Source organism: Ursus americanus, chromosome 36, assembly GCF_024610735.1.
Source record: "Ursus americanus isolate L20-20 chromosome 36, mUrsAme1.1.p, whole genome shotgun sequence".
Taxonomy (NCBI): domain Eukaryota; kingdom Metazoa; phylum Chordata; class Mammalia; order Carnivora; family Ursidae; genus Ursus; species Ursus americanus.
Genome location: NC_142162.1, coordinates 27663241 through 27689327, shown reverse-complemented (window position 1 = coordinate 27689327; position 26087 = coordinate 27663241). Strand labels below are relative to the sequence as shown.

Here is a 26087-nt window from a genome sequence, read left to right as displayed (position 1 = left end):
CATTGTTTTCTATTTTTTTTTTTTTTTTTGACAGTAGTCGTTCTAATGGGTAGGAGGTAGTATCTCGTTGTAGTTTTGATTTGCGTTTTCCTAATGATTAATGATGTTGAGCATCTTCTCATGCCTATTGGCCATTTGTATATCATCTTTGGGGAAATGTCTATTTAAGTCCTTTGCCCATTTTTAAATTTCATTGTTTATTTTTGTTGTTGTTTTTAGGAATTTTGTATATTATTGAAGTATTAATCCCCATTGAAATATTAATCATATATGATTTGCACATAATTTCTCCCATTCTTTGGGTTACCTTTTTACTGTTGGTAGTGTCTTTAGATGCACAATTTCTTAAGTGTTCATGAAGTTTGATTTGCCTGTTTTTTCCCTTGTTACTTCCGCCTATGGTGTCCTATCCAAGAAGTTACTGCCAGATCTAATGTTGTGAAGCTTTTGTCCTATGTTTTCTTCTAAGGGTTTTTATTGTTTTAGGTCTCATATTTAGGTCCTTGGCCCATTTTGAGTTAATTTTTGTATATGGTGTTAGGTGGGTTCAACTTCATTCTTTTGCACGTGGACATTCAGTTTTCCCAGCACCATTTGTTGCAAATACTGTCCTTTCCTCATTGAATGGTCTTGGCACGGTTGTCAAAAATCATTAGACCGCATACGTGAGGGTATATTTCTGGGCTTTCTGTCCTATTCCCTTGGTCTTTATGTCTGTCTCTGTGCCAGTGGCACACTGTTTTGATTACTACAGCTTTGTAGTAAGTTTTGAAATCAGGGAGGGTGAGTTCTTCTTTTTCAAGATTATTTTGGCTTTTGAGGGTCCCTTAAGATCCCAAATGGTTTTAGGATGGGTTTTCCTATTTCTGTAAAAACACATCATTGGGATTTTGATAGGGATTGCATTGAATTCAGAGATCACTTTGGGTAGTATTGATGTTTTAACAACATTAAGGCTTCCAAACCATGAACATTGCATGCCTTTATTTATGTCTTTAATTTTAGCAGTATTTTGTGGTTTTCACTGTACGAGTCTTTTACTTCATTAAGTTAATTCCTAAGTAACTTATTCTTTTTGATGCTTTTGGAAATGGAATTGTTTCCTTTATGGATTGTTTAGTGTTTGTGTATAGAAATGCAGTTGATTTGTGTGTGTGTGTGTGTGTGTGTGTGTATGTGTGTGTGTGTGTGTGTAATTGTTAGGGTTTTCTTTTTTTTTTTTTTTTTTTAAGATTTTTATTTATTCGACAGAGATAGAGACAGCCAGCAAGAGAGGGAACACAAGCAGGGGGAGTGGGAGAGGAAGAAGCAGGCTCATAGCGGAGGAGCCTGATGTGGGGCTCGATCCCATAACGCCGGGATCACGCCCTGAGCCGAAGGCAGACGCTTAACCGCTGTGCCACCCAGGCGCCCCTTGTTAGGGTTTTCTACATATAGGATTGTATCATCTGCAGAAATAATTTTATTTGTTTTCCAAATTGGGTGGTCCTTTTTTTTTTTTTCTTGCCTGTAGGCTCTGGCTAGAACTTTCAGTACTGTGTGGAATACAAGTTTGAAAGCAGACATCTTTGCCTTCTTCCTGATCTTAGAAGAATGGTTTCAGTCTTTCACCATCGAGTAAAATGTTCACTGTTGGTTTTTCACATATGGCTTTTATTATGTAAGGTAGTTTCTTTCTATTCCCAATTTGTTGAGTTTGTTTTTTAACCTTGTAATAGTATTGAATTTTGTCAAAAACTTTTTTTTACATCAGTTGAAATGATCATGTGGATTTTTCCCCTATGTTGTGTTGATGTGATGTATACGTTGATTTTTTTTTTTTTTTTTTTGTATGTTGTACCATCCTTGCATCCCAGAGAATAAATCTTACTTGGTAATGGTGAATAATCCTTTTAACATGCTGCTGAATTCAGTTTGCTGGTATTTTATTGAAGATTTTTACATCAGTGTTCTTAAGGGATAATGGTCTATAGTTTTCTTGTAGTGTCTTCATCTGTCTTTAGTATCAAGATTATGCTGGTTTCATAAAATATGTTGGGAAGTGTTCCCCCCTCTTAAATAATTTGGGAAAGTTTGCAAAAGATTGGTCATAGTTCTTCTTTAAGTGTTTTTAGAATTCACCAGTGGAGCCATCCTATCCAGAGCTTTTCTTTGTGGGGAGATTTTGGATTTCTGAGTAAATGTCCTTACTAGTTATAGGTCTGTTAATATTATCTATTTATTTGTTATTTAGTCTTGGTAGGTTTTGTGTTTCTAGGAATTTGCCTATTTCATCTAAGTTACCCACTTCTTGGCATGCAGTTGTTCATGGTACTCTCTTATAATCTCTTTTATTTCTGTGGAATGGGTTGTAATGGCTCCATGTTCATTTCTGATTTTAGTAATTTGAGACTTCTGTCTCTCTAAAAACGTATTAATTTCCATGATTTTGTGAATTTTCAGTTTTCCTTCTGATAATGTTCAGTTTTCCTTCCTTTTAATTTTATCCAATTTTGGTCAGAGAAGATACATTGTATGATCTCTGTCTTTTAAAATCTGTTGAAACCTGTGGCTTAACGTATGGTCTGTCCGGGAAAATATCTCATGTGCACTTAAGAAGAATGTGTTTTCTATTTTTCTTGGGTAGAACATTCTTTATATGTCCATTAGATCTATTCAGTTTATTGTGTTAAGGCCTCTATTTTCTTATCTCTGTCTCATTATTCTATCCATTATTGTGAGTGAGGTAGTTGAAGTCTTCAACTGTTACTGTAGAACTGTCTATTTTTCCCTTCAATTCCATCAGCTTTTGCTTAACCTATTTTGATAATCTGTCATTAGGTGTGTAAATGTTTATAATTGCTATATTTTCTTGCTGTATCGAACATTTTATTAGTATCTAATCTCCTTAAAGTTTATTTTGTTGGATACTACTATAGCCACCCTTGTTATTTTGTTTGTTTGTTACTACTTGCACGGAGTACCTTTTTCCATCCTTCTACTTGCAGCCTGTTTCTGTCTTGGATCTCAAGTGAGTCTCCTGTAGACAGCACGTAGTTGGATCATGTGTTTTTGTCCGTTCTGCTGATCTCGGTCTTTAATTGGAGAGCTTAATCTATTTACATTTGAAGTAATTACTGACCAGGAAGAACTTGCTTCTGCCATCGTGCTCTTGGTTTTCTTTATGCCTTGCAGCTTTTTTGTTTCTCATTTCCTGCATTACTGTTTTCTTTTGTGTTTAGTTGATTCTTTTGTAGGGAAATGTTTAAATTCCTTTCTCATTTCATTTTGTGCTTATCCTATAGCTATTTTCTTTTTGGTTACCATGAATTTATGCCAGCTTAACTTCAATAACATACAAAAAGTGCTCCTTTGCCGCTCTGACCTCACATCTTATAGTTGTTGATGTCACCAGATTACATCTTTATACATTATGTGCCCCAAAACATAGTAATTCCTTTCAGGGCATTAGTCTCTTAAATTATGAAGAAAATAAGATTTGGAGTTACAAACCAAAGTTACAGTAATACCAGCTTTTATATTAATAATTGTTCTTTTTTCTTTATATGCATTAGTCTCTTGAATCATATAGAAAACAGAAACCCTGGGCGCCTGGGTGGCACAGCGGTTAAGCGTCTGCCTTCGGCTCAGGGCGTGATCCTGGCGTTGTGGGATCGAGCCCCACATCAGGCTCCTCTGCTATGAGCCTGCTTCTTCCTCTCCCACTCCCCCTGCTTGTGTTCCCTCTCTCACTGGCTGTCTCTATCTCTGTCGAATAAATAAATAAAATCTTTAAAAAAAAAAAAAAAAGAAAGAAAACAGAAACCCATTGCTACAGTAATACTGGCTTTTATAATTGCCCGCATATTTACGTTTATTGCCCACATATTTATACGTAAATACACGTATTTACGTATAAACGTAAATGACTTTGAGGTACTGTCTAGTGTCCGTTCATTTTACCTTACAGGACCTCTTGGCAAAGCCAGTCTAGTGGTCAAAGACCCCCTCAGCTTTGTTTCCCTGGGAATGTCTTAATTTCCCCCTCACTTTTGAAGGATAGTTTTGCTGAATATAGGATTCTTAGTGACGGTATTTTTCTCTGAGCACTTTAAATATATCAGCCCACTGTCTTCTGGCCTCCAAAGTTTCTGATGAGAGCTCTGCAGATAATCTTCTTGAGGGTCCCTTGTATGTGATCTGTCACTTCTCTCCTGTTGCTTCCAAATTTCTTTTTTTGTTCTTTGTCTTAAGAAAGTTTGATTACAGCGTGTCTCATTGTGGGTCCCTTTCAGTTCTTCTTGCTTAGAGTTTGTTGAACTTCTGGGATGTTTATGTTTTGTTTATATTCATGTCTTTCATCAAGTTTGGGAAGTATTCAGCCATTATTTCTTCAAGCAGTCTCTCTACTCCTTTCCCTCTTCTTCTGGGACTCACATGGTACTTCCGTTGGTCTACTCGATAATGTCCCAGAGGTCTCTTAGGGCTCTGTTTGCATTTCTTCAATCTTCTTTCTCTTCCTCAAACTTAGTAATTTCCATTGTCCTGCCTTTAAATTTGCTCATTCTTTATTCTGCTTGCTTGCATCTGCCTTTCAATCTCTCTAGTAAATTCGTTATTTTAATTCTATCTCCGTTTTGTTATTTTACTTTTCAGCTCCAGATTTTTTGTTTGTTTGTTTCTTTTTAGGTTTTCTCTTTCTTTGTTGATTTTTCCATTTTGTTCACACATTGTTTTCAACTTTCTGTATATCCACTTTGGTTAAAACAGTTGTTTTAAAACCTGTGTCTAGTGTACCTGCCGTTAGGTCTATTTTAGGAACAGTTTCTGTCATTTTGTTTTCTCTTTGAATGGGCCCTATTTTCCTGTTTCTTTGTATACCTTGTGATTCTCTATTGAACTCTGGACATTTGGATCTAATGATGTGATAACCATGGAAATCAGATTCTCCCACTGCCCCAGGGTTTGCTAGTTTTATTATTGTTTTCTTTATTATTTTGGGGTTTTGGATGGTCAAAATTCGTTTCTGTGCCAAGGATCGGCATGAAGTGTAAACAAACCTAAGGTCTTCTCAGGTCTTTTCTGAGCCTTTCCCTGCATATACACAGTCAATTTCTAATTTTCCTCATATATGCAGTTTTTAATTGTCCTAATCTTTAATGTTTGGCTCCCAAAAAGGAAAAAAGCACAAAAATGAAGGAAGTGGGGAGGAAAAGGGTGCCAGTCCTTTATATTTTTTTATTTTTTAAAGATTTTATTTATTTAGTTGAGAGAGAAAGCAAGAGAACACAAGCCAGAGGGAGAAGCAGACTCCCCGCTGAGCAGGGAGCCCGATGTGGGGCTCAATCCCAGGATCCTGGGATCAAGACCTGAGCCAAAGGCAGGCACTTAACCAACTGGGCCACCCAGGCAACGTGGTGCCAACCCTTTAAATCTCCTGGAAGTCTGTTCAGTTGGAGGGGGAGGGGCTGGCAACGGTGGGTGAGGTGAAACAACAATGGCTGCACACCTCCATGCCTGTATCTCTGTGGTCAGAAACAACAACCAGTGATCAGAGCACCAATTTTTGTTATTTGAAGGATAGGTTCCTTTTTTGTCCCTGCAGCTCCTACAAGCTGTGTCCAGGCTGCTCCAGGAACGTGTACGTGCACAGCTGCCTCATGTGGCCAGGGGTGGGGAGTGGGTAGCCGCAACTGCTAAGGACAGAAATTGACCACGATTACCAGCAATTTACCTTCCATTAGGTCTTCCTCTGGAGCTTGCAAGCTTTCAACGGCCTCTAGAGTTCCAGAATAATTGCACTGAATGGATCTTGCCAGTGCATTTGTCTAGGTGAGGATACAGATCCTGGTACTTTCCACTCTGTACCAACATCCCCCCCAGCCCCACCTTTTTTAAAGAAATTTATTTTTTAGAGCAGTTTTAGTTAATCACAAAATTAAGAGGAAGGTTCAGAGATTTCCCATATATCCCCTGCCCCCACACATTTAGAGCCTCCCCGTTATCAGTATCACTCACCAGAATAGTCCATTTGTTATCAAGGATGAAGCTCTAGTGACACATCATAATCACCCCAAATCCATTGTTTACCTTTGGGTTTACTCTTGGTGTACGTTCTTTGGGTATACATTTGGAGAAATGTATAATAGCATACCTGCATTGTTCTTGTGTCCTACAAAGTAGTCTCACTGCCCTAAAAAATCTTCTATTCTCTGTTTATCCCCCCCCCAACCCCAGGCAACTACTGATCTTTTTACTGTCTCCATAGTATTGCCTTTTCCCGAATGTGGTATAGTCGGAATTATATGAAACATAGACTTTTTAGACTGGCTTCTTTCACTTAGCAATATGTATTTAAGTTTCCTCCGTGTCTTTTTCTGGCTTAATAGCTTGTTTCTTTTTAGTGTTTTCTTCCGAGTTTTGGCACTTAAAAATACAGCTGCTCTAGGGGTGTCTGGGTGGCTCAGTTGGGGTAAGCATCTGCCTTTGGCTCAGGTCGTGATCCCCGGGTCCCGGGATCAAGTCCCGCATCCGCTCCCTGCTCAGCGGGGAGCCTGCTTCTCCCTCTCCCACTCTCCCTGCTTGTGTACTTCCCTTCCCTCTCTCTCTCTCAAATAAATAAATAAATAAAATCTTTAAAAAAAAGGGGGGGTGGGGCGCCTGGGTGGCTCAGCCGTTAAGTGTCTGCCTTCGGCTCAGGTCATGATCAGGCCCTGGGATTGAGCCCCACATCGGGCTCCCTGCTCGGCGGGAAGCCTGCTTCTCCCTCTCACACTCCCCTTGCTTGTGTTCCTTCTCTCACTGTCTCTCTCTGTCAAATAAATAAATAAAATCTTAAAAAAAAAAAATACAGCTTCTCTAAACATCTGTGTGTAGGTTTTTGTGTGGATATAAATTTCTAACTCCTTTGGGTAAATAGCAAGGAGCACAGCTGCTGGATCAAATGGTAAAAGTATGCTTAGGTTTATAAGAAACCATCAGACTTTCTTCCAAGGCAGCTGTATCATTTGTATTCCCACCAGCAGCGTATGATAGTTCCTCAGATCCACATCCGTGCCGGCCTCTGGGGTTGTCAGTGTTCCAAATTCTGGCCATTCTAATAGGTCGTTGCAATATGGCATTGTTTTAATTTGCATATGATGGGGAGCATCTTTTTACACGTTTATTTGCCATCTGTGTATCTTCTTTGGTGAGGTATCTGTTAAGGTCTTCAGCCTTTTTTTTTTTCTAAGTGAACTCTATGCCCAGCATGGGGCTCAAACTCACAACCCCAAGATCAGGACTTGCATGCTGTACTTACTGAGCTGAGCCAGGCACCCCCAGCCTAGTTTTTAATAGTGTTGCGGGGTTTTTTTTGTTTGTTTGTTTGCCATTTAAAGAGTTCTTCGTGTATTCTGGATAACAGTCCATTATCAGATGTGTCTTTTGCAAATATTTTCTCTCAGTCTGCTGCTAGTCTTCTCATTCTCTTGAGATTTTGTTTTGTAGAGCAGAAGTTTTTAATTTTAATGAAATCAATCTGATCATTTTTTTCATGGATTATGTCTTTGGTGTTTTATCTAGAAAGGTTTCACCGTATCCAAGGTCATCTGAGTTTTCTCTTACATTGTCTCTTAGGAGTTTTATAGTTTTTCATCGTATACTTAGATCCTCCCAGGTGTCTTCTTACTCCTGCCTGACTGCCCCTGCCTCAGCTTGTCCCTGTGGAGGGACAGTGCGCCTCTTCCATCCTTGCCTCCTCCCTTTACTTCCATGTATGTTTTTCCTTCCACCAGCTCCATCACCTGCCTGCTGTAGACCCTCTTCTTACAGCAGCAGGAGTAGATAAACAAGTAAACAAAGACTAAGAACTCATGCTCTAATTCAAGCTAATGCAGTCTGCTACTAGGGGTCATCTTCCTATTAATATTGCTAGCATTTGATTGTAGTGACATAAATCCAGGCTTCTTAATCGAGATCCTCTCCTAATTATAGTCGAAACTACAACCAAATGGGTAGAGTACGTTGGGCAATGTTAAATCTTTCTAAGACGTCTTGATATATGAATTTCAGATCTTCTGGATTCCAGAGCAGGCCTACATCCCTCTCTAAAGCTGTTAAGTGAAACATGTCAGCTTAATGTCACAGCACCTCACAGGGTCATTAGCTGGGCAGTCACTAATTTGTGGGTATTTGCATCCGTTCGCTCCATAGCTAGCATTCAGTCTCAAGGTCTCTTGTCCATCCTTGGCTGTGACACACACAGCTCTCTACAGTGGGATGTCTCAAAGAGAGGTGAACCGCAGAGCTACCAAGGAGGGCTTATTTTTGCCACTCCTCTGAGGCGTGCTTCCAATTCCTGTCATTTGGAAAGGACCTGAATAAGCCTTCCCCTTGGTAATAGGAGATGACTCTTGATGGTACCTTGGCTTTCTTAGCTCTTCCCAAATTTGGAGGTTTTGATTTGCTGTTGCTGTGAAACCGGCTTTCCTGACCCCCTCTTATTTCCCTAGGTTGAAACAGCAGCCACGAGGGTCCACACTGCTACCATCCCTGCCCCGTGGCTGAAGGAGCAGGTGTGTTTTCTTCTGAAGCTTATGCTGCGGCAGTGTGGGACCCAGTATGAACTGGGGAAGCTTTTACAGCTCTTCGTTGGAATAGAAGATCTCTTCTCTGATGGTAAGACAGTCCTTGCAGTTAAGTTGTTGTTAAGAAATTAGCTTCCTTAATCTTGAAAATATTTTAGAAGGGCATTCAGGAAATAAAGATGCATATGATATGTAACATTACATTTACAGTCCCTAATGAGGTATGAAGAAGAGGTTGCAGGAAACTTCAGTCTTGCTTAAAGCATTCAAAACATGGCACGACAGGGTATAACCTAAGTAATAACGCCTGTCTGCTCCTTCTGCGGAATGTCAACTGCGTTTCCCCCTGGCTAGTCTCCACCCTGTCACTGTCATTCTTTTTTCTGACAAGTAGCCTTACTATGTCGCCATTGCTCAGGGTCACAGACTCTATTTCAGGAATGACCAATCCATTTTGAAGGTTTCAGAGACAAATGATGCTTATTTTTTGCAGATTCCTCCAGACACTGGCAGTCTCTAAGGTTGTTGCTGATCGGGTGAAACCAGTTATTGCCTTACCTTCTTTTCTACTTGATAATTTCAAGTTTTTGTTGCATGATTATGCTGTTGTTTTATACTAGATTCTGACGTTTTCACTACTAGGGTTACTCACAGATACTCCCCTGGAGAGCTCATATCAGCACAGAACAGTGCCTGAATGCTGGCCCAGTGCCTGTGGTGCAGGCTGTCAGGGCTGAAGATAGGAAACAAAGAGGGGTGTTTCCAAAATGCAGTGTCTGTAAGAGGGGACTTGTCCATTACTCTGTAGACCAAATAGTATGTCCTTTTAACATACAGGTGTTTTCATTGATCTGTAGTAATTTTAATTTTTTTCAGAAATGAACTTCCTGTTTTCTTGCCACAGTTACTGTATCCTTGAAAAATTACAAGGATTGTCTATATTGTTAACCGTTATGCTGCTTTTATAACATAATTTTATGTTCTGTGTGTGTATAACACACATGTGCCTAGAGAAGAGAAATTGTTTTTCTAAAAACCTAGGTTTTATATGCTGTCAACGAAGAAACCCAGCATCCCCCTACTGGTAGTCCCCAGAACTACCTAAATCAGACCACAGCCCAGCAGGTGCCATTGGGAATAGGCTCCTACAGAATGTTTTTCATGCCCCTCCTTGGTTTCGGCTCAGGGCATGATCTCAGGATTATGGCATTGAGCCCCATATCGGGCTCTGTGCTCAGCGCAGAGTCTGCCCTAGACTCTTTCTGCCCCTCAGCCTTGCTCCATGCTCTCTCTCTCTCTCAAATTAATAAATCTTAAAAAAAAAAAAAAAAAGGAACAACAACAAGAGCTCAGCTGGGTCCCTGGTTTAAGTAGTTGTCCAAAGGAGCAAGTGATGCTCCATTCTGAATATGACATGCTCCGTTAAGAGATCTGGATATTGGCCAACCGCGCTTGGAGCTGTCCTCCCAGTTCTGTGTCTTAATCCACATGGTGTCTGCACTGAATGAGCAAGTGAACAATCATAAAAACAAATTTGTTCAAGGTTGGAGAAAAATCCAGAAAGCGTTGGGATTGGCCTGAATGAATGGCTAGATCTTCCCAAGGTTGACTGAGTTGGTACTAACTACATGGCAGGCCACCGACCTCTGCCCTGTGCATAAAGCCAGCTGTGTAGATTGAGGCCCTCTGCAAATCTTGAAAGTTCTTCCTATGTAGGAGATGGCTTATGGTTTCATCTGCTAGCCAGCTGGAGTAGAAAAATAGGTTTTTGTGTTTTCTTTAATCACATTATTGTGTTAAACATACATACTTACCCTCTGATGGCAGCATGTTACTGATTAAATGTTTTATACCCTCTTCTCTTTGGCACAGGTCCAGATGTGAAGAAGCTCTGTGTCCTTAGCCAAATTTTAAAGGACACGTCCATAGCCATTAATCATGCAATTATTACCAGCTTCAGCCTTGAAAATTTTCAGCATGAATGTAAATCTATTTTGGAAAAACTGGAGACAGCGGGACAGTTTGCTTTGGCCAGAAGAGTAGCAGAATTAGCAGAACTACCCGCTGACAGCTTGGTTATTGAAGAGGTATCATTAGTCTTTTAAGTTATTTGAAATCTTAGCTTTTTGAACTAGCGTTAAACAGAACCGAATGAGCTATGTGATTTATAGGAGAAGAGGCTTTTTTACTTTTTTTTTTTTTTAAAAGATTTTATTTATTTATTTGACAGAGACAGAGACAGCCAGCGAGAGAGAGAACACAAGCAGGGGGAGTGGGAGAGGAAAAAGCAGGCTCACAGCGGAGGAGCCTGATGTGGGGCTTGATCCCATAACGCCGGGATCACGCCCTGAGCCGAAGGCAGATGCTCAACCGCTGTGCCACCCAGGCGCCCCAAGGCTTTTTTACTTTTGATACATACATTACTTCCAGAGATGGATGAGCCCTAGGATGCCCATTAGTGTCGAATGTGTGCTTGAAACCAAGGTTAGCGTACAGGCTACGCTACAACTCTTGTGCTTGGAATAGAATTAAATATAGGATGGCTTCGTCTTGAACCCCCTTCAATTAGATAAATGTAGAATCGACTTTCATAGTTTAACTGTCCAGATGAAATATCCAGGATCATCTGTAGCCACGTCTCATGTTCTCTGACCTGATTTGGCTTTAACAAGTACGGCATACTTAGGGAACATGAGCATTTATGATACTTCTTTATCCAGGAAAGGCTAAAAAGTGTTCTGTTAAATTTCACAGGTAACACAGGAAATGCAGACCTTAAAACACATTGACCAGTGGTCCCTGAAACAAGCAAGAATTGACTTCTGGAAAAAATGTCATGAGAATTTTAAGAAAAATGCCATTTCAAGCAGAGCAGCTTCTTCCTTTTTCTCAGCTCAGGCCGGGGAGGTGCCAGAGCCCCCAGCCGAGGGGGGCCGGAGCGGCGTCGGGGAGCGCCAGCTGCTGCTCGCACTGGCGGCGCACTGGCTTGCTCAGGAGGACCTGGGGCCTGTGGACGAACTGGAGGAGCTGGAGAAGCAGATCTGGCTCTGCCGCATCGCCCAGCACACCCTCAGAGAAAAGCAGGAGGAAACAGAGCCCGGGTTTTCTCCACACGTCTCGACTAGTGGGGAACTTTCCTTTGATAGTGTAGCCAGTAAGTTTTCACTCTCCATGTTGGCTGCTCTGAACACATCCAAATACTTAGAACTTAATGGCCTTCCATCCAGAGAGACTTGTGAGGACAGACTGGATGGGAAGGAGCAGGAGTCGCTGAACTTTCTGATTGGGCGCCTATTGGATGACGGCTGTGTGCACGAAGCAAGTAGGGTATGTCGGTATTTTCGTTTCTATAACCAAGATGTCGCCTTGGTTTTGCACTGCCGAGCACTGGCCTCAGGGGAAGCTAGTGTGGATGAGCTGCACCCAGAGATCCATGCTCTCCTGCAAGGTGCTGAGCGGCTTGAGGAAGAAGAACCTGGCATTCCACTCAGGAAAGTGCAGAGCGGTAAGTGAAGGAGATCAAACTGCCCTGAGTCCTGAACAGAGCTGTTGGCACTCTCTCCTGGAAAGAAATGTTCCCTTTTGGCATCCTAGCTATACAGTCAAGGGTAGTCCATAAACTAGGTAATGAACCAGTCAATAAAATAGGAACTTAAGTCTAACTAGCTGTATTTCGAAGTTAGAGGGAATCTATGTGACTTGTAGCCAGTTCATTGAAATTTATTCTGTACCAATAATCATCTTTTCAATTGTGTATTGATAGTATATAAAAATATGCTGATTTTTGTGTTAATCTTTCATCCTGTGACCTTGTTAAACTTGCTTATCCTAGGGGTTTTCTTATAGATTCCTCTGGGTTTTCTACAGACAATATTGTCTGTGCATAGAGATGGGTTTGTGTCTTTCTTTCCAATCTGAGTGCCTGTTACGGCGTTGTGTGGATATGCCCACACACCACATCTTCCTTATCCATTCACCTACAAATGGTCCCTCGGGTTGCTTCCATATCCTGATTATTGTAAATAATGCTGCAGTAAACGGAGGAGTGCATATATCTTCTTGAATTGGTGTTTTTGTATTCTTTGGGTAAATACCCAGTAGTGGGATTACTGGATCATAGGGGCAATCTGTTTTTATTTTTTTGAGGAACCTCCATACTGTCTTCCACAGTGGCCACACCAGCTTGCATTCCCACCAGGAGTGCACAAGGGTTCCTTTTCCTCACCAACACATATTATTTTCTTGTGGTTTTGATTTTAGCCACTCTGACAGGTGTAAAGTGATATCTCATTGTCATTTTGATTTGCATTTCCCTGATGATCAGTGATGTTGAGCATCTTTTCATGTCTGTTGGCCATCTGCATGTCTTTGGAAAAATGTCTATTAGTGTCTTATATTTTTTAGTTGGATTATTTGTGGTTTTTTGGTGTTGAGTTATAGAAGTTCTTTATATATTTTGGAGATTAACCCCTTATCAGATATGTATTTCCAAATACCCTCTCCCATTCAGTAGGCTGTCTTTTGTTCGTTTCATTTGCTGCGTAAAAGCTTCTAATTTTGGTGTAGTCTCAATAGTTTAATTTTGCTTTTTCTCCCTTGCCTGAGGAGACATATGTAGAAAAATGTTTCTACAGCTGATGTCAGAGAGATTCCTGCCTATGTTTTCCTCTAGGAAATGGTTTCAGGTCTTACATTTAGGTCCTTAATCAATTGTGAATTTATCTGTGTGTGTGCTGTAAGAAACGGTCCAGTTTCACTCTTATGCATGTAGCTGTCCTGTTCTCCCAGCACCATTTGTTGAAGAGACTGCCTTTGAAAGCATTCAGTCTTTCATAGTTAAGTATAATATTTGCTCTAGGTTTTTTGGAGATAGGTTTTGTCATGTTAAGGAAGTTCCCTTCTAGTCCCAGTTTGTGAGAGTTTTTTTTTTTTTATCATGAATCGGTGTTGAATTTTGTCATTTTTTTCCTGCGTCCAGTGATATGGCCATGTGGGTTTTTCTCTTTAGACCATTAATTGATTACATTAGGTAGATTATATTAATTGATTTTTAAAATATTAAACCAGCTTTGCCTTCCCAAGATAAATCCCACTTGGTCATAGTGCATTATTCTTTTATTTATTTATTTATTTATTTATTTATTTATTTATTTATTTATTTATTTATAAAGATTTTATTTATTTATTTGACAGAGAGAGACAGCCAGCGAGAGAGGGAACACAAGCAGGGGGAGTGGGAGAGGAAGAATCAGGCTCATAGCGGAGGAGCCTGATGTGGGGCTCGATCCTATAACGCCGGGATCATGCCCTGAGCTGAAGGCAGATACTTAACGACTGAGCCACCCAGGCGCCCCTCATTATTCTTTTAGATACATTACTATAATCAGTGCTCTACTTTGAAAATGTTTACATTTATGTTCCTGAGGAATATTGACCTGTACTTTCTTTGTACTGTCTTTGTCTGCTTTATGTGTCTGTGTAATGCTGGTTTCATGAGTTGGAAAGCACTCTTTCCTCTTCTTTTTCCCTGTGGAAGACATTGTAATGGAATTCGTGTTATTTCCTCTTCAGATGTGCAGTAGAATTAGTAGTAGAACCATCTGAGCCTGGAGATTTATGTTTTGTAAGACTTTACAAATTGGATTTATTTCTTAGTTACACAACTAATCAGTTTATCTTTTTCATCTTTGAAGAGATTTGGTAGTTTGTGGTTTTTAAGGAAACATTTTTTCCTGCCTTTTGGGATATATGAACATTTTTTAGTCTTCCATTTTAATTTATTCTGATTTTGACTATATATCTTTGCATAGTTTTTTCATTGGTTGCTTTATGGATTACATTAAACATTCATAACTTTTTACAGCCTACTTAAAATCAATATTTTACTACCTCAACTGGAATGTAGAAACCTTAACACCTATAAGGTCACTTCTTTTCCTTTATGTCCTACTTTTCTTTTTTTTTTTTTTTTTGAGAGAGAGAGAGAGCGAGCACATGCGCAGGCTGTGGGGGCTGGGGGCAGAGGAAGAGGGAGAGAATCTCAAGCAGACTCTGAGCCGAGCAGGGGGGAGCCTGACGGAGGGCTCGATCGCACCGCTCTGAGATCATGACCTGAGCTGAAACTAAGAGTCCGCCACTTAGCCAACTGGGCCACCCCGGCATCCCTGCTTGTCTTATTATATTACATCTGTATAACATTGAACACCCCATCAAACACTGCTAGAATTTTTACATTCAACCAAAAACCATATTTTAAAAAACTCAAGAGGGAGGAGAATAATTATATTTGCTCAGATATTTGCAGTTTTTTTGCTCTCCCTTCATTCGTGATGTTCCAAGTTTCCTTCTAGATTCTTTTCCCTTGAAGGACTTCCTTTAGTGGTTCTGTTAGAGTTGTCTACTAGAGACACATTCTTTTAGTTTTTCTTCATCGTTTTTCTTCATCTGAGAATGTCTATTTCACCTTCATTCGTGGAGGGTGATTTTTGCTGAATATACATTGTTTTCTTTCACTGCTTAAAAAACGATGTACAACTCCCTTTTGATCTCCGTGGTGTCTGGTGAACACTCTGCAGCTATTTGAATCATCATTCCCCTGTTGATAATGTATTTTTCTCCGGCTGCTTTCAAGATTTTTTTTCTATCTTTAGTCTTCAGCAGTCTGATTATACATGACAGGCATGTATTTCTTTAGGTTTATCCTGTTTGGGGTTCACTGAACATTTCTGAACGTTTAGGTGTATGTATTTAACCAAATTTAAGTAGTTGTCAGACACTATGTTTTCAAATACTTTTTTAGCACCATACTCGTAGTCCTCTCCTTCTGGGACTCCAGTGACACAAATCATAGAACTTCTGTTACTGTCTCACAAGTCCTTTAGACTTTATGCCTTTTTTTTTTTCCCCAACCTTTTTTCTCTTTGTTGTTCAGATTGGATTTTTTTTTTTTTTTCAGATTGGATAATTTCTGCTTGTCCACCTTCAATTTCACTGACTCTTTCCTCTGGTATTTGCATGCTGCTATTGAGTTTATTTCTGTGTTTTCAGTTATTTTTCACTTCCAAAATTTCCATTTTATTCTTCTTTATGCCTTCTGTTTCTTTGAGACTTTGTTTTTCAGTGTGTTTCAGGAACATTTATAATTGTTCATTGTAACAATTTGTATAATAGCTACTTTAAACTATCAGGTAATTTCAGCATTTATGTCATTTTAGTACTAGGTATCATCTGTTTGTTGTCTTTTCTCCTATGAATTGAGATTTTCCTGCAATTTTGTATGCTGAGGAATTTTGAGTTGCATCCTGGATATTTTGAATAGTATGTTACGAGACCCTGGGTCTTGTTTAAATCTTATGAGGAATGCTGATTTTTTTAATTTTTAAAATTTTTTTAGCAGGCAGTTGACCTGGTTAGGTTTGGGCTCTAAGTTCCAACCCACTTTCTGTAGGCTGTGGTTCTATTTTCAGTTCGGTTTTCAAATCCTATTGTGGTGCCGTTGGGATCCGTGGTGTGTGTATGCAACAGGCTGTGGTCAGTCTGCAGCCTGGGTAGTAAATAGTCTGTGAACCCAGTTCTCAGGGTCTTGCTACACTGACTAGGAGCCGATCTGTATATGCAAAGCCCGGGAGTGAGCCCTCGAGTTTATAAACAACTTTATTGTGTGGCTTTCTGAATCTCTCTCCCAAGTATTTTCTGGCTCCTTGAGGCTTTTCTTTCAATCTTCTGGCCCAAAGCTGGAGTTGTAGCTCCCCCATTCTGTCAGCACATCCCTGACCACGCCTGCGTCCCGGGCCAGCAGACCGCAGGATAACGCAAAAGGAAACAAGGGTTCACTGCATGGTCTTGGGACCAGAACGCCTCGAATCTAAAAATAAGCTTCTGCTGTGAGTGTGGGATCTTACCAGCGGCTGCTGTGCCCCTGCCAGCACAGCCCCGGGCTGCGTAGGAGCTCCCGTTCCCGCTCCTTGCGCCCGGAACGGGCTTCTCCGGGCGTGCGTGCTCGCTCTGTCGGTCTTCGTGCTTCGTTTACGGCTTCAGGCAGCGTTGCAGTCAGGCTAGAGGTTACCAGTGGGGACAAGATGGTGACTTGTGTCGTTCAGTGCCGCCCGCCGTGCGCCGGGTTTTACACGAGTTCTGTGGGTGAGACGGGGTAGAGTGAGCTGCTTGCCTGCCCTAGAACTAGAACCCCAGGGAAGGATTTGAAGCAGGGAATTACATGGTCTGAGTTGCTACTTACGTTTTTGTCTTTAAAGCATATTTTTCAATGTGTAATATCTTAAATGCAAAAGTATTACGTGCTTAGTGTAACAGATCACAGTCCAGAAGTGCGTCAAGTTCGAAGTGAAAGTCACTTACCAGTCGACACCACCCCCACCAAGCTGCCCAGAATGACGTCTTTTCCTCGCTTGGTGCGCACTGTTCTCTCTGTGTGCGTTTACACACGTACGTGCGCACAGGCACCCCGTTTAGTTTTTACAAAAATAAAGTTACATCATTGTTCTACATTTTTTCCTGTCAGTACACATATATTGACCTCATTCTTTTTAATGGCTGCAGAGTATTCTGTACAGATGGACTATTTAATGCTGTATTGATACACACTTAAATTATAATTGTACTTAAATTAAAATCTTATTCTGTAACAGTATTTTATTGATACATAAATTCTTCAATTTTGTTTCTCTTATTAGGAACAGTGTGATCTAAATACTCTTTTCTACTTTTTTTTTCCTGGTAGAAACCCTTTCTCAAATTAAGACCATCTTCTTCTATTTACAGATAAGAGCTTTTTCGTTTCATTTTTAAAATCAGGAATGGATTTTAATTTTTTTTTACCATGCCTTTCAGGCCTCTCTCCAGACGAGCCTTGGTTTTTGTGATTTGCATTTCGGAAAGATTCTCCTGAGTCTGTGGGAGATTGGTGTGGGGGAGAGGGGAGGCCGGCGGCGGGAGCCTCTCCGATGTAGGGTCATGAACACTGTCACGAAGGCCGTGACCGGGGACATGTTTTGGAGACACAGTCAGCTAGACCTGGCGACTTATGTGATGTGAAAGGAAAGGGGGAGGGCGCGTGGAAGAGTTCAGCAGACATCTTTGGTTGATGACCTAGAGTGTTTGTGAGGCCTTTGAAGTATCCTAGGCTGGGATTTCCTGGAAGATGGCAATGAAATAAGTTTAAGTGGGCTGTGGGCCCAGTCAGAAGTGGTCCCAGACCCAGGGGGAGTCATGGGGGTGCAATGGAGGAAGCCGTGAGCAGAAAGGTAGTGTCATAGGGGGCTGGGGAGAGGCCTTTACTTGCCAGCTTAAAGTCCCCCTCAGACCTGTGTCTGTTTCCAGCTTCAAGTTTGGATAGTCAGTCATTTGTGATGCTGCCCCCCAGTGATGAAGTGGTGACTAATCTGGAAACTCTGACGAGCAGATGCCTTCATGGGAAGAACTACTGCCGACAGGTCCTGTGTCTGTATGAACTTGCCAAGGTATGTGCCCAAGGGTGAGGCTCCCAGGGGAAGCTGGGGCAGGGCGCGGGAAGCAGGAAGTTGGAGGTAGATTTTGGATACTGCCAGGTTGGCCCTTCACATGATAATCATGATGTGGGAGCAGATCACTCACCAGGACGGTGGCCCCTGTAAATGCATCCCTAGGAATACTGGGGAGGGTGCCAGGCCAAGTGCCGGGCCTTTTGAGTCCTGGCTGTGGCCCAGCCAACCAGAAGCGAGGGCAGGACTTTCACACCTCTGGGTTCCTGGTTCTCTGTACATGACATAACCCTGAAGGTCCCTTCTGGCCCTAATATCTTAGTTAGCTTCAGGATTGTTGGGGGATTTCCATGGGGCAGAGCCCAAAGTAAGTTGTAAAATAAAATAAAATGGAATGTGATGACTGTAAAGACAGAAACCAGAGCAGCCAGGAATCATTTGTGACTTTGTGCTGATTGAGGGGCAAAAATAATAGACTCTAGGAAGCAGAGGAGCACAGGAGAAATCATGCCGAGCACTAAAGCCCTTTGGAAGGGCTTCTCTGGAGATGGAGGGTTTGCTACTGCCATGGCAACAGGAGAGGAGGGGCTCTCGCGTTTTTATTCAACTTTCTTACATTTCATAACATTTAAAAAGCTCAGTGTTCAACAAGATGTAAGTCACCTGATGGCTTCTGAAGACAAACCTTTCTCTTGCTTGGATTCAGCTCATTGGTGAAGTGAAAGAAAGGACTAGAAAGAGGTGCTTTCTGTTTCTAAGGTTCCTGCTCGGGGTGAGGGATCTTTCAGCTCAGCGAACAGTGGAGTCCGTGCACATGGGCTTTCAGAAAGGACTGCCTTTCCCTAGCTTTTTCCTGGCTCCTCCCAGGAGCTTTGACCAACTTCACCTTCCTCCCAGGAGTTGGGCTGTTCCTACACAGACGTGGCTGCTCAGGATGGTGAGGCCATGCTCCGGGCAATCTTGGCCTCTCAGCAGCCCGATCGATGCAAGCGCGCCCAGGCTTTCATCAGCACCCAGGGCCTCGAGCCAGACACGGTGGCTGAACTTGTGGCTGAAGAGGTGACCCGGGAGCTGCTGACCCCATCAGAGGGAACAGGTGCCGTACCCTGCAGGGGTCCCCAGCCTCTCAGACCACATTCTCAAGTTCCCAGCAGTAAGGATTGGGGTGTCATGCTCCTGTTGCATCCGGCATGCTGCCCTGTGGCGTTGCCAGGTTGCACTTGCCGGGAGAACACGTGGCATTTATGTTGTTACTGCGTTTCATTTATTCTACGATTATGCTTAGAGTAGCCATGCCTTTCTCTGAGCTGGTGAATTCCTGCTGACCAGTGAGATGACCATTAGGCCAAGGAATGTGAGCTTAGCAGAGCTGAGAGCTGCCCCGGGGGCTCCTTTGGCACCCCCTTCCAGTGCCCGGGCCTGGGCAAAGTGGGCCTCCTCCCCGGGGACTCTGACCTTGCTCTCAGCTCACAAGGGTAAAGCCTCACCCTTCTCCCATCTTTCTCTACATACAGGACAGAAGCAGATGTTCACCCCAGCAGAGGAAAGCCAGACATTTCTTCAGTTGACTACTCTGTGTCAAGACCGCACGTTGGTAGGCATGAAGTTGTTGGACAAGATTTCCTCCGTTCCCCACGGGGAACTGTCTTGCAGTAAGTTCTTGGCCATTTTCTTACGTGTTTTGGGCCCAAGGTCTCCAAGAACTCTCCTGGCCTTAGCCTTTCCCAAACTGTGTTTGGATCCTTGTTCCTGCCCTGGATCCCTACCCCTCCAGCATGGTTTATAAGTTCTTGGTAGAGAGCCATCAGTTCGTTCAAGAAAATGTAGAAAACATATATGGAAAAGCAGCCCCACCTGTAAAATCGTGCAAGAAGCCAACCTGGTAACATTTGTCAGGTAGCTTCCTCTTCCTCTTCCATTACCCCGCAAAGTGGAGATCACTGTCCCCATTTTAGAAGGAAACTGAAGCTCAGAGAAGTTGATTAACTTGGAGCCGTTATGTGGCGGAGGTGTTACTGGAACCCAGACGGTGTGACTTCAAAGCCTCTGGCTTCCCACAATACCTAGTTCATTTTAGGCATTCAGTAGTATGCGTCCCTCTCATCTTCTTCTGTGTAAGTCTGTAGTCTTCTGTTTTTCCAAAATGGCATTATCCTGTGTATACTGTTTATAATTACGTTACAAACATGCTGTCATTAACATCTTTCCATGGCAGTTTTCTTCTATATCGTTCTTACTGGGTGCACAGTATTTCTCACAGAATTAAAAATTTTTATACCCTAATTTGAGACCTTTAGATGGCTTCGTTTTCTGCTGTTTCAAACACTGTGACAGACATCCTTACAGGCAAGTTTATATGCTCATCCATGATTATTTCCCTAAGATAAATTCCTGACTCAAGAGTATACCCATTTTCAAAGTTTTATATGTATATTGCCAAATTCTACTCCAAGGCCGTTGAGGTCAAGGATCTCAGAGGACTGGTGGGGAGCCTTCTGCAGACAGGCTGGCTTGTATAGGCCTCTTCACCCTCCTGCCCGGGTTCACAGTCCTGTCTTACCACTGCCTCACCTACCCAGCCACGGAGCTGCTGATCCTGGCCCATCACTGCTTCACGCTGACATGCCACATGGAGGGCATCATCCGAGTCCTGCAAGCTGCCCGACTGCTCACGGACAAACACTTGGCCCCCAGTGAGGAGTACGGGCTGATGGTATGTAACCCCCTGATCCCCTACTCTCCATTCTGAGGAAAGTTTGGAGAGAACAGATAGGCTGGCAGCCAGTTCAGAGCCGAGGAGGTCTTCGGGAATTTGCCCATCTGGATACCACTCCCTACAGCTCAGCCCTCTGCTCCAGCTTATGACTGCTGTCGAAATCAGAGACTGCTCCAAAGGAGCAGACCTCAGGAGGACCCCTTCCTTGCTCCAGGGCTGGCCCACCTCCTTGCCAGGGCAGTTGGTTTTTCTGGAGGGCTAAGTCAGCTGTATTTCCCCCCAAACAAGGTTCAGTGTTATCTCTAAATTGAAATGAGCTGACGACTTGCCCCTGGTGGCTGAGCAAGCCACTGGGCAGTGGAATGAGGAGCGGTGGGAAGAGGAAGAGCGCCTGCCCACGATGGCACGTCGGCACTTAGTCACGTTTACACCCAGCAGAGGAGGCCACAGCCCCGGGGTCCCAGTGACCAGCCTTTCTGAATCCTCCGGATGATGCCCCCTGTTGGGTCCATGGGAGGGCGGGGGTCCATGGGGGAGAATGGCAGCCTGGCATTAGCCCTTCTGCCCCCTGGAGCTTGGCATCTGGAAGCCACCAGACAGAAGGGTGGTGGTGGGCTGGCTCAGGGAACTCCAGCTGACGCTGACGCGGGCGGCCCTTGCCCTTTCCAGGTGCGCCTCCTGACCGGCATCGGAAGGTACAACGAGATGACCTACATATTTGACTTGCTGCATAAGAAGCACTACTTTGAAGTGCTGATGAGGAAGAAGCTGGATCCGGTAGGTGTATGGCATCTCGAGCTCCAGGATGGCATATACTATTGACATTTAGGAGTCTCAGACTCTCAGGAATAATCCTCATCGGGGGGAGCCCTCGGATATGGAGGGAGGGAATTAAAGAACCCCCTAGAACGCGTAGCTTAAGGTTAGCTTCAGACCAGGTGGCGGTGATGCCAACAGATGTTAAATAACGAACAAAATGAGTTCGTGCACTTGCACCTCGGCCTGTGTCACCGGTCTGAATGCCGGCTCTGGCAGGGCAGGAACCCCTTCTGTGAGCTCGGTGGAAGTGAACTCAGCAGCTCAGAAGTGGAGAGGTTTCAGGGGACCACGAGAAAGCCTTAGGAAGTGAATGCCGCGGCCTGGGCCTGGAAGGCTGTGGAGTGATATACGGTGATGACCCGAAGGAGGCTTGAAGGCAAAGGCCGGACTTGCCCGGCTTTCAGGTTGGCTGTCTGTCCTCAGCATGCTATGTGACACCAGGCAGTCACTTACAGAGCCTCTGTTTCTGAGTCATTCATTTGCCTGATTCATTGCTTCAGCCTCTTGTACCTCTGAAGATTTAAAAACGAAGGCATTTTTGGCTTCTGGGAACTTGGGCTCAGCCCAGCAGGACTAAAAGGACAAAGCAGAAAAACTCTCCCCGGTGCTGGGCTAGTTTCAGGACCAGCCAGTCCCACTGTCAGGAGACGAGCAAGTTCTGGACCTAGGTACACCCTCAGGATACCCCAGAGGGTTCTTAAGATTGTTTTTGAGGCATTTTTGTTTCTGCACGTAAATATTCTTTTAATAACTTTTCTGATTACAAAAGTAATGCATATTCAGCATAAAGACACTTGGAAAACAGCACGCCACAGAAAAAAGCCCTCTGTTGTCGACTGTCTGGAGACAGCCACTGCTAACAGTTTGGTATAGGCCCTTTCTCTGCACAGGTACCCACGTACATACATACATATTTACATAGTTTTAGCAAAACTTTTATCACATATGTAGATATGAAAGAGCCAGCTTTTCTCACTTAATAAGCATGTCATGAATATCTTCCAAATCAACACTGGTTTTAACGGCTACATGGTATTCTCTTAGCCCTTGTTTTGGACATCTGGATTCTTTTTGTTTGCTATTAAATATCTTTGTTTCATGCATCTCAGCACTTCTGCTTGCTTCTTAAGGGATCGAGTCCTGGACGTGGGATTGCTGGAGTAACGCACTTGTGCACATCTTTTAGGTTCTCCCTTCTGACTGGTTTTACCTTTCACATTCCCACCAAGCAGAGAGGATGTGCCTTTTTTCTTATACTCAGGGTAGCATCAACTTCTGTATTCATTTTTGGTTATCTTTTTTGGGCAAGTTTCTAAGGAACTTTCAGAACCAAGGGACTCAGCCTGTCACGCGTGCCTTGCAGTCACTGGTTGACCTCGGTACTGCCTTTTTTTCTTGGGCAGAGCGGCACCCTGAAGACGGCCCTCCTGGACTACATCAAACGCTGCCGCCCCGGGGACAGCGAGAAGCACAACATGATTGCTCTGTGCTTCAGCATGTGTCGGGAGATCGGGGAGAACCATGAGGCAGCTGCCTGCATCCAGCTGAAACTGATCGAGTCTCAGCCCTGGGGTGAGCACAAGTCCCAGCGGCGCCCCCGGACCGGGGCTGCCAGCCAGCAAAGGTTCTTAGGGCCAAGAAAGGCAAGAGCCCAAGAGGCCAGTATCCACAGCCACTCCGTGGGGCCCTAGCTGAGCAGACGGGAGCTGGAAGGCGATGTGGGAGGCATCTGCCCCGTTTGCAGTCCGTGCGCCTGGGGTGTCATCCGTCGGGAAGCCGTGTGTATGCCGAGGCCGTGCAAGCCTGCCTTGATGTTTCTGAGAACTAGAGGTGGCCTACCAGTGTGTGCACCCTTTAGGCCCAGTAGCCTTTAACCGAGTGAGACGTACCTGCCTCCCTGTGTGAGCAGGGATGTTTCTAGTCCAGCCCACCATCACTGAGTGGGATGGGAGCAGCCTTGGAAAACACATCCAACAGGTTTCCTTTTCTCTCCTACAGAGGACAGTCTCAAGGACGGGCACCATCTGAAGCAGCTGCTGCTGAAAGCCCTGACTCTCATGCTGGATGCGGCGGAGAGTTATGCCAAGGTAACAGCAGAGCCTTGTTTCAGCCTGGCCATAGGGCTTAGTGTCAGCAGGATTTGATCTTGTCCCTGGGCTCTTCCAAGTGAAGGGGCCAACTGGGGGGCAAGAGGGAGGCGTTCAGTTGCTGGCAGGTTCACAGGGAAGATGGCAATAGTCTCCCTGTGCCTCCTCTCCCTTGTCCCTCAGGACTCGTGTGTGAGACAGGCCCTGCACTGTCACCGGCTCACCAAGTTGATAACACTGCAGATTCACTTTCTGAACACGGGCCAGAACACGATGATCATCAACCTGGGCCGCCACCGGCTCATGGACTGTCTCATCGCTCTACCTCGGTTCTACCAGGTAATCCAGGAAGGAAAATCTAGCCAGCATCTTCTCTCCTGCTGTCCCTCTCAAGGGGCCCATAGGTTGAGTGACTTGCTTGAGGTGTCAAGGCTAGTGACAGAATCAGGACAATTCTAAGCTTTTAACATTAGCTGTCTGATAAACCAAACTGCCTTTCCGTGGCAGTATTTAGTAGCATATTGTTTGGACAGAGGTTGGAGAATGGTGAGGCAGGTGCAGTCTCCTTGCCTCGTGCTGTGAGGCCAGCAGAGACACAACCTTGCCCCTTAGACAGCTGAGGTCTGGAGACCTGCTGGTGGAGCGAGCATCTCCTAGCCCCAGTGTTTCTAGGATGGCGCACCCGGGTTAGCAGAGGGAGTCAGGGCTGGGGAGGCTGGCTTTTAGCCCTTGAACGAGAAATGGTAACCAGGGAATCAGCCCTTTCCCTATTCCTTACACAGTTGAGTTAGTGGGAAAATTTTGTATTTCAGCAGGTTTTATTAACGCATTGTGAAGATTAAAAACACTGCAAGACGTTTGGGGTTTAAGGGCAGAGGAATGTCAAACTAACACCAAACTTTTCCCCAACCCTAATATATAGATACAGCCTTTCAACATAATTGGTGATGCTCACACTCGTTGTGAACGTACAGTATCAAGTCGTCTTCTAGAACAGCTTGCTTCAATTTTACACGAAACGGTGCCTAATGGTATCTTCCCCTCTATCCTTTTAAGGCTTCTATTGTGGCAGAGGCCTATGACTTTGTTCCTGATTGGGCGGAAATCCTCTACCAACAAGTGATTCTTAAAGGAGACTTTAATTACCTGGAAGAATTTAAGCAGCAAAGGTTATTAAGATCTAGTATATTTGAAGAGATTTCCAAAAAGTAAGTATTAAAATGCTTCTGCTTTGAGATAAGGCATGGGTAAGAATTCTATGGCTAAATACAACATGCCTGTAGCTACCTGTCTGCTTGAGATGGCAAACAGATGTCAAGAATCCCCAGAAGCAGGAGATCTTTTAACAAATTTATGCAAACAGATGAATGAGAACAGTGTCCTCACAGTGTTTTGTATTTAAAATGGGAGGACAGCTACTCAGCCTGCCTGAAAAAACCCTAAACCTCAGGGGCCCCCTTGGGAGTAGTGCGCTGACTACAAATAAGGCAAGCATTAAGGTAATATTTTTAATGAAATAATTTCAGTATTATCTAGTACCCCCTAATACTTGTTTTAGGTAATTTCTCAAATCCCAGGATCCTCTTCTAAGTAGCTGTGTCAGAGTGACCGTCCTCACTCCAGATACAGCACCTTAACCTGTACGTTATGTCTGTCTAGATATAAACAACACCAGCCGGCTGACACAGTTGTGAAAAACCTGAAGAAGTTACTCACATACTGTGAAGATGTCTACTTGTATTACAAGCTCGCGTATGAACACAAATTTTATGACATTGTAAACGTGCTGCTGAAGGACCCTCAGACTGGCTGCTGTCTGAAGGACATGCTAGCAGGTTAGGTGGATTCAAATGAGAGGAGGGTGGTTATTGCCGAGATGGCCTCGGTGCCTGTTTTCTTGTACTGAGACGAGGTGCTGACAGGTGTTTGTGATCAGAGTAGAGTAATGCGTTGGGGATATTTGTTTTCGAGTCGTAAAACCCCATGACTGACCATAACCAGTCCTCTGTGAATAGTGGGTAAAGGAGGAGAGAATTTTCACAAGGGAAATTATTATTTAAAAGTGTTCATCTGTACCACTTTATATAGGTATTGGTATGAAGACAGAAAGCTCCATCTTCCTGAAGGCTGCTTCTAGTTAGAGATACAATATTGATTAAAGAATTATCTGTGCCTACAGATTCCAGTTGCAAAGGAATTTAATATTATTTACACAGTTAAGGAACAGATACATTTCCATTTGTTAGAAACTGATCTCTGTAATAAAATAGATTTTAAATTCATTGTATGTCATTATTACTGCCAAGGAAATCTTAGCCCTTGTCTGCCTTAAACAATCTTTATTTGCTGTAATTCTTGCTGTGTAGTCACTGCTTCTGTTAATTCCTCAAATCATTTAGGTGGTCCTGTCTTAGTAGTCTAACAGAACTCTGAGGTTCCTAAT

At 43.4% G+C, this 26087-nt stretch overlaps 1 protein-coding gene across 2 annotated transcripts in view; it reads left to right on the top strand.

Moving 5' to 3' along the window:
* The window catches only part of SPG11 (SPG11 vesicle trafficking associated, spatacsin), a 79987-nt gene extending 54061 nt beyond the window's left edge, over window positions 1-25926 (top strand). The window contains exons 28-41 of one of the 2 annotated variants that reach the window (XM_045772327.2): window positions 8472-8637; window positions 10419-10633; window positions 11301-12051; window positions 17883-18022; window positions 18920-19118; window positions 19537-19674; window positions 20602-20735; window positions 21408-21515; window positions 22961-23129; window positions 23556-23644; window positions 23828-23983; window positions 24701-24852; window positions 25304-25479; window positions 25733-25926. In XM_045772327.2, the coding sequence (XP_045628283.2) occupies window positions 8472-8637; window positions 10419-10633; window positions 11301-12051; window positions 17883-18022; window positions 18920-19118; window positions 19537-19674; window positions 20602-20735; window positions 21408-21515; window positions 22961-23129; window positions 23556-23644; window positions 23828-23983; window positions 24701-24852; window positions 25304-25479; window positions 25733-25785 (2646 nt within the window). In that variant the 3' untranslated portion in view covers window positions 25786-25926. Of the gene's footprint in view, window positions 1-8471; window positions 8638-10418; window positions 10634-11300; window positions 12052-17882; window positions 18023-18919; window positions 19119-19536; window positions 19675-20601; window positions 20736-21407; window positions 21516-22960; window positions 23130-23555; window positions 23645-23827; window positions 23984-24700; window positions 24853-25303 lie in introns of both variants that reach the window. The other variant, XM_045772336.2, reaches the window with a different exon arrangement.
* The last annotated feature ends 161 nt before the right edge of the window (window positions 25927-26087 follow it).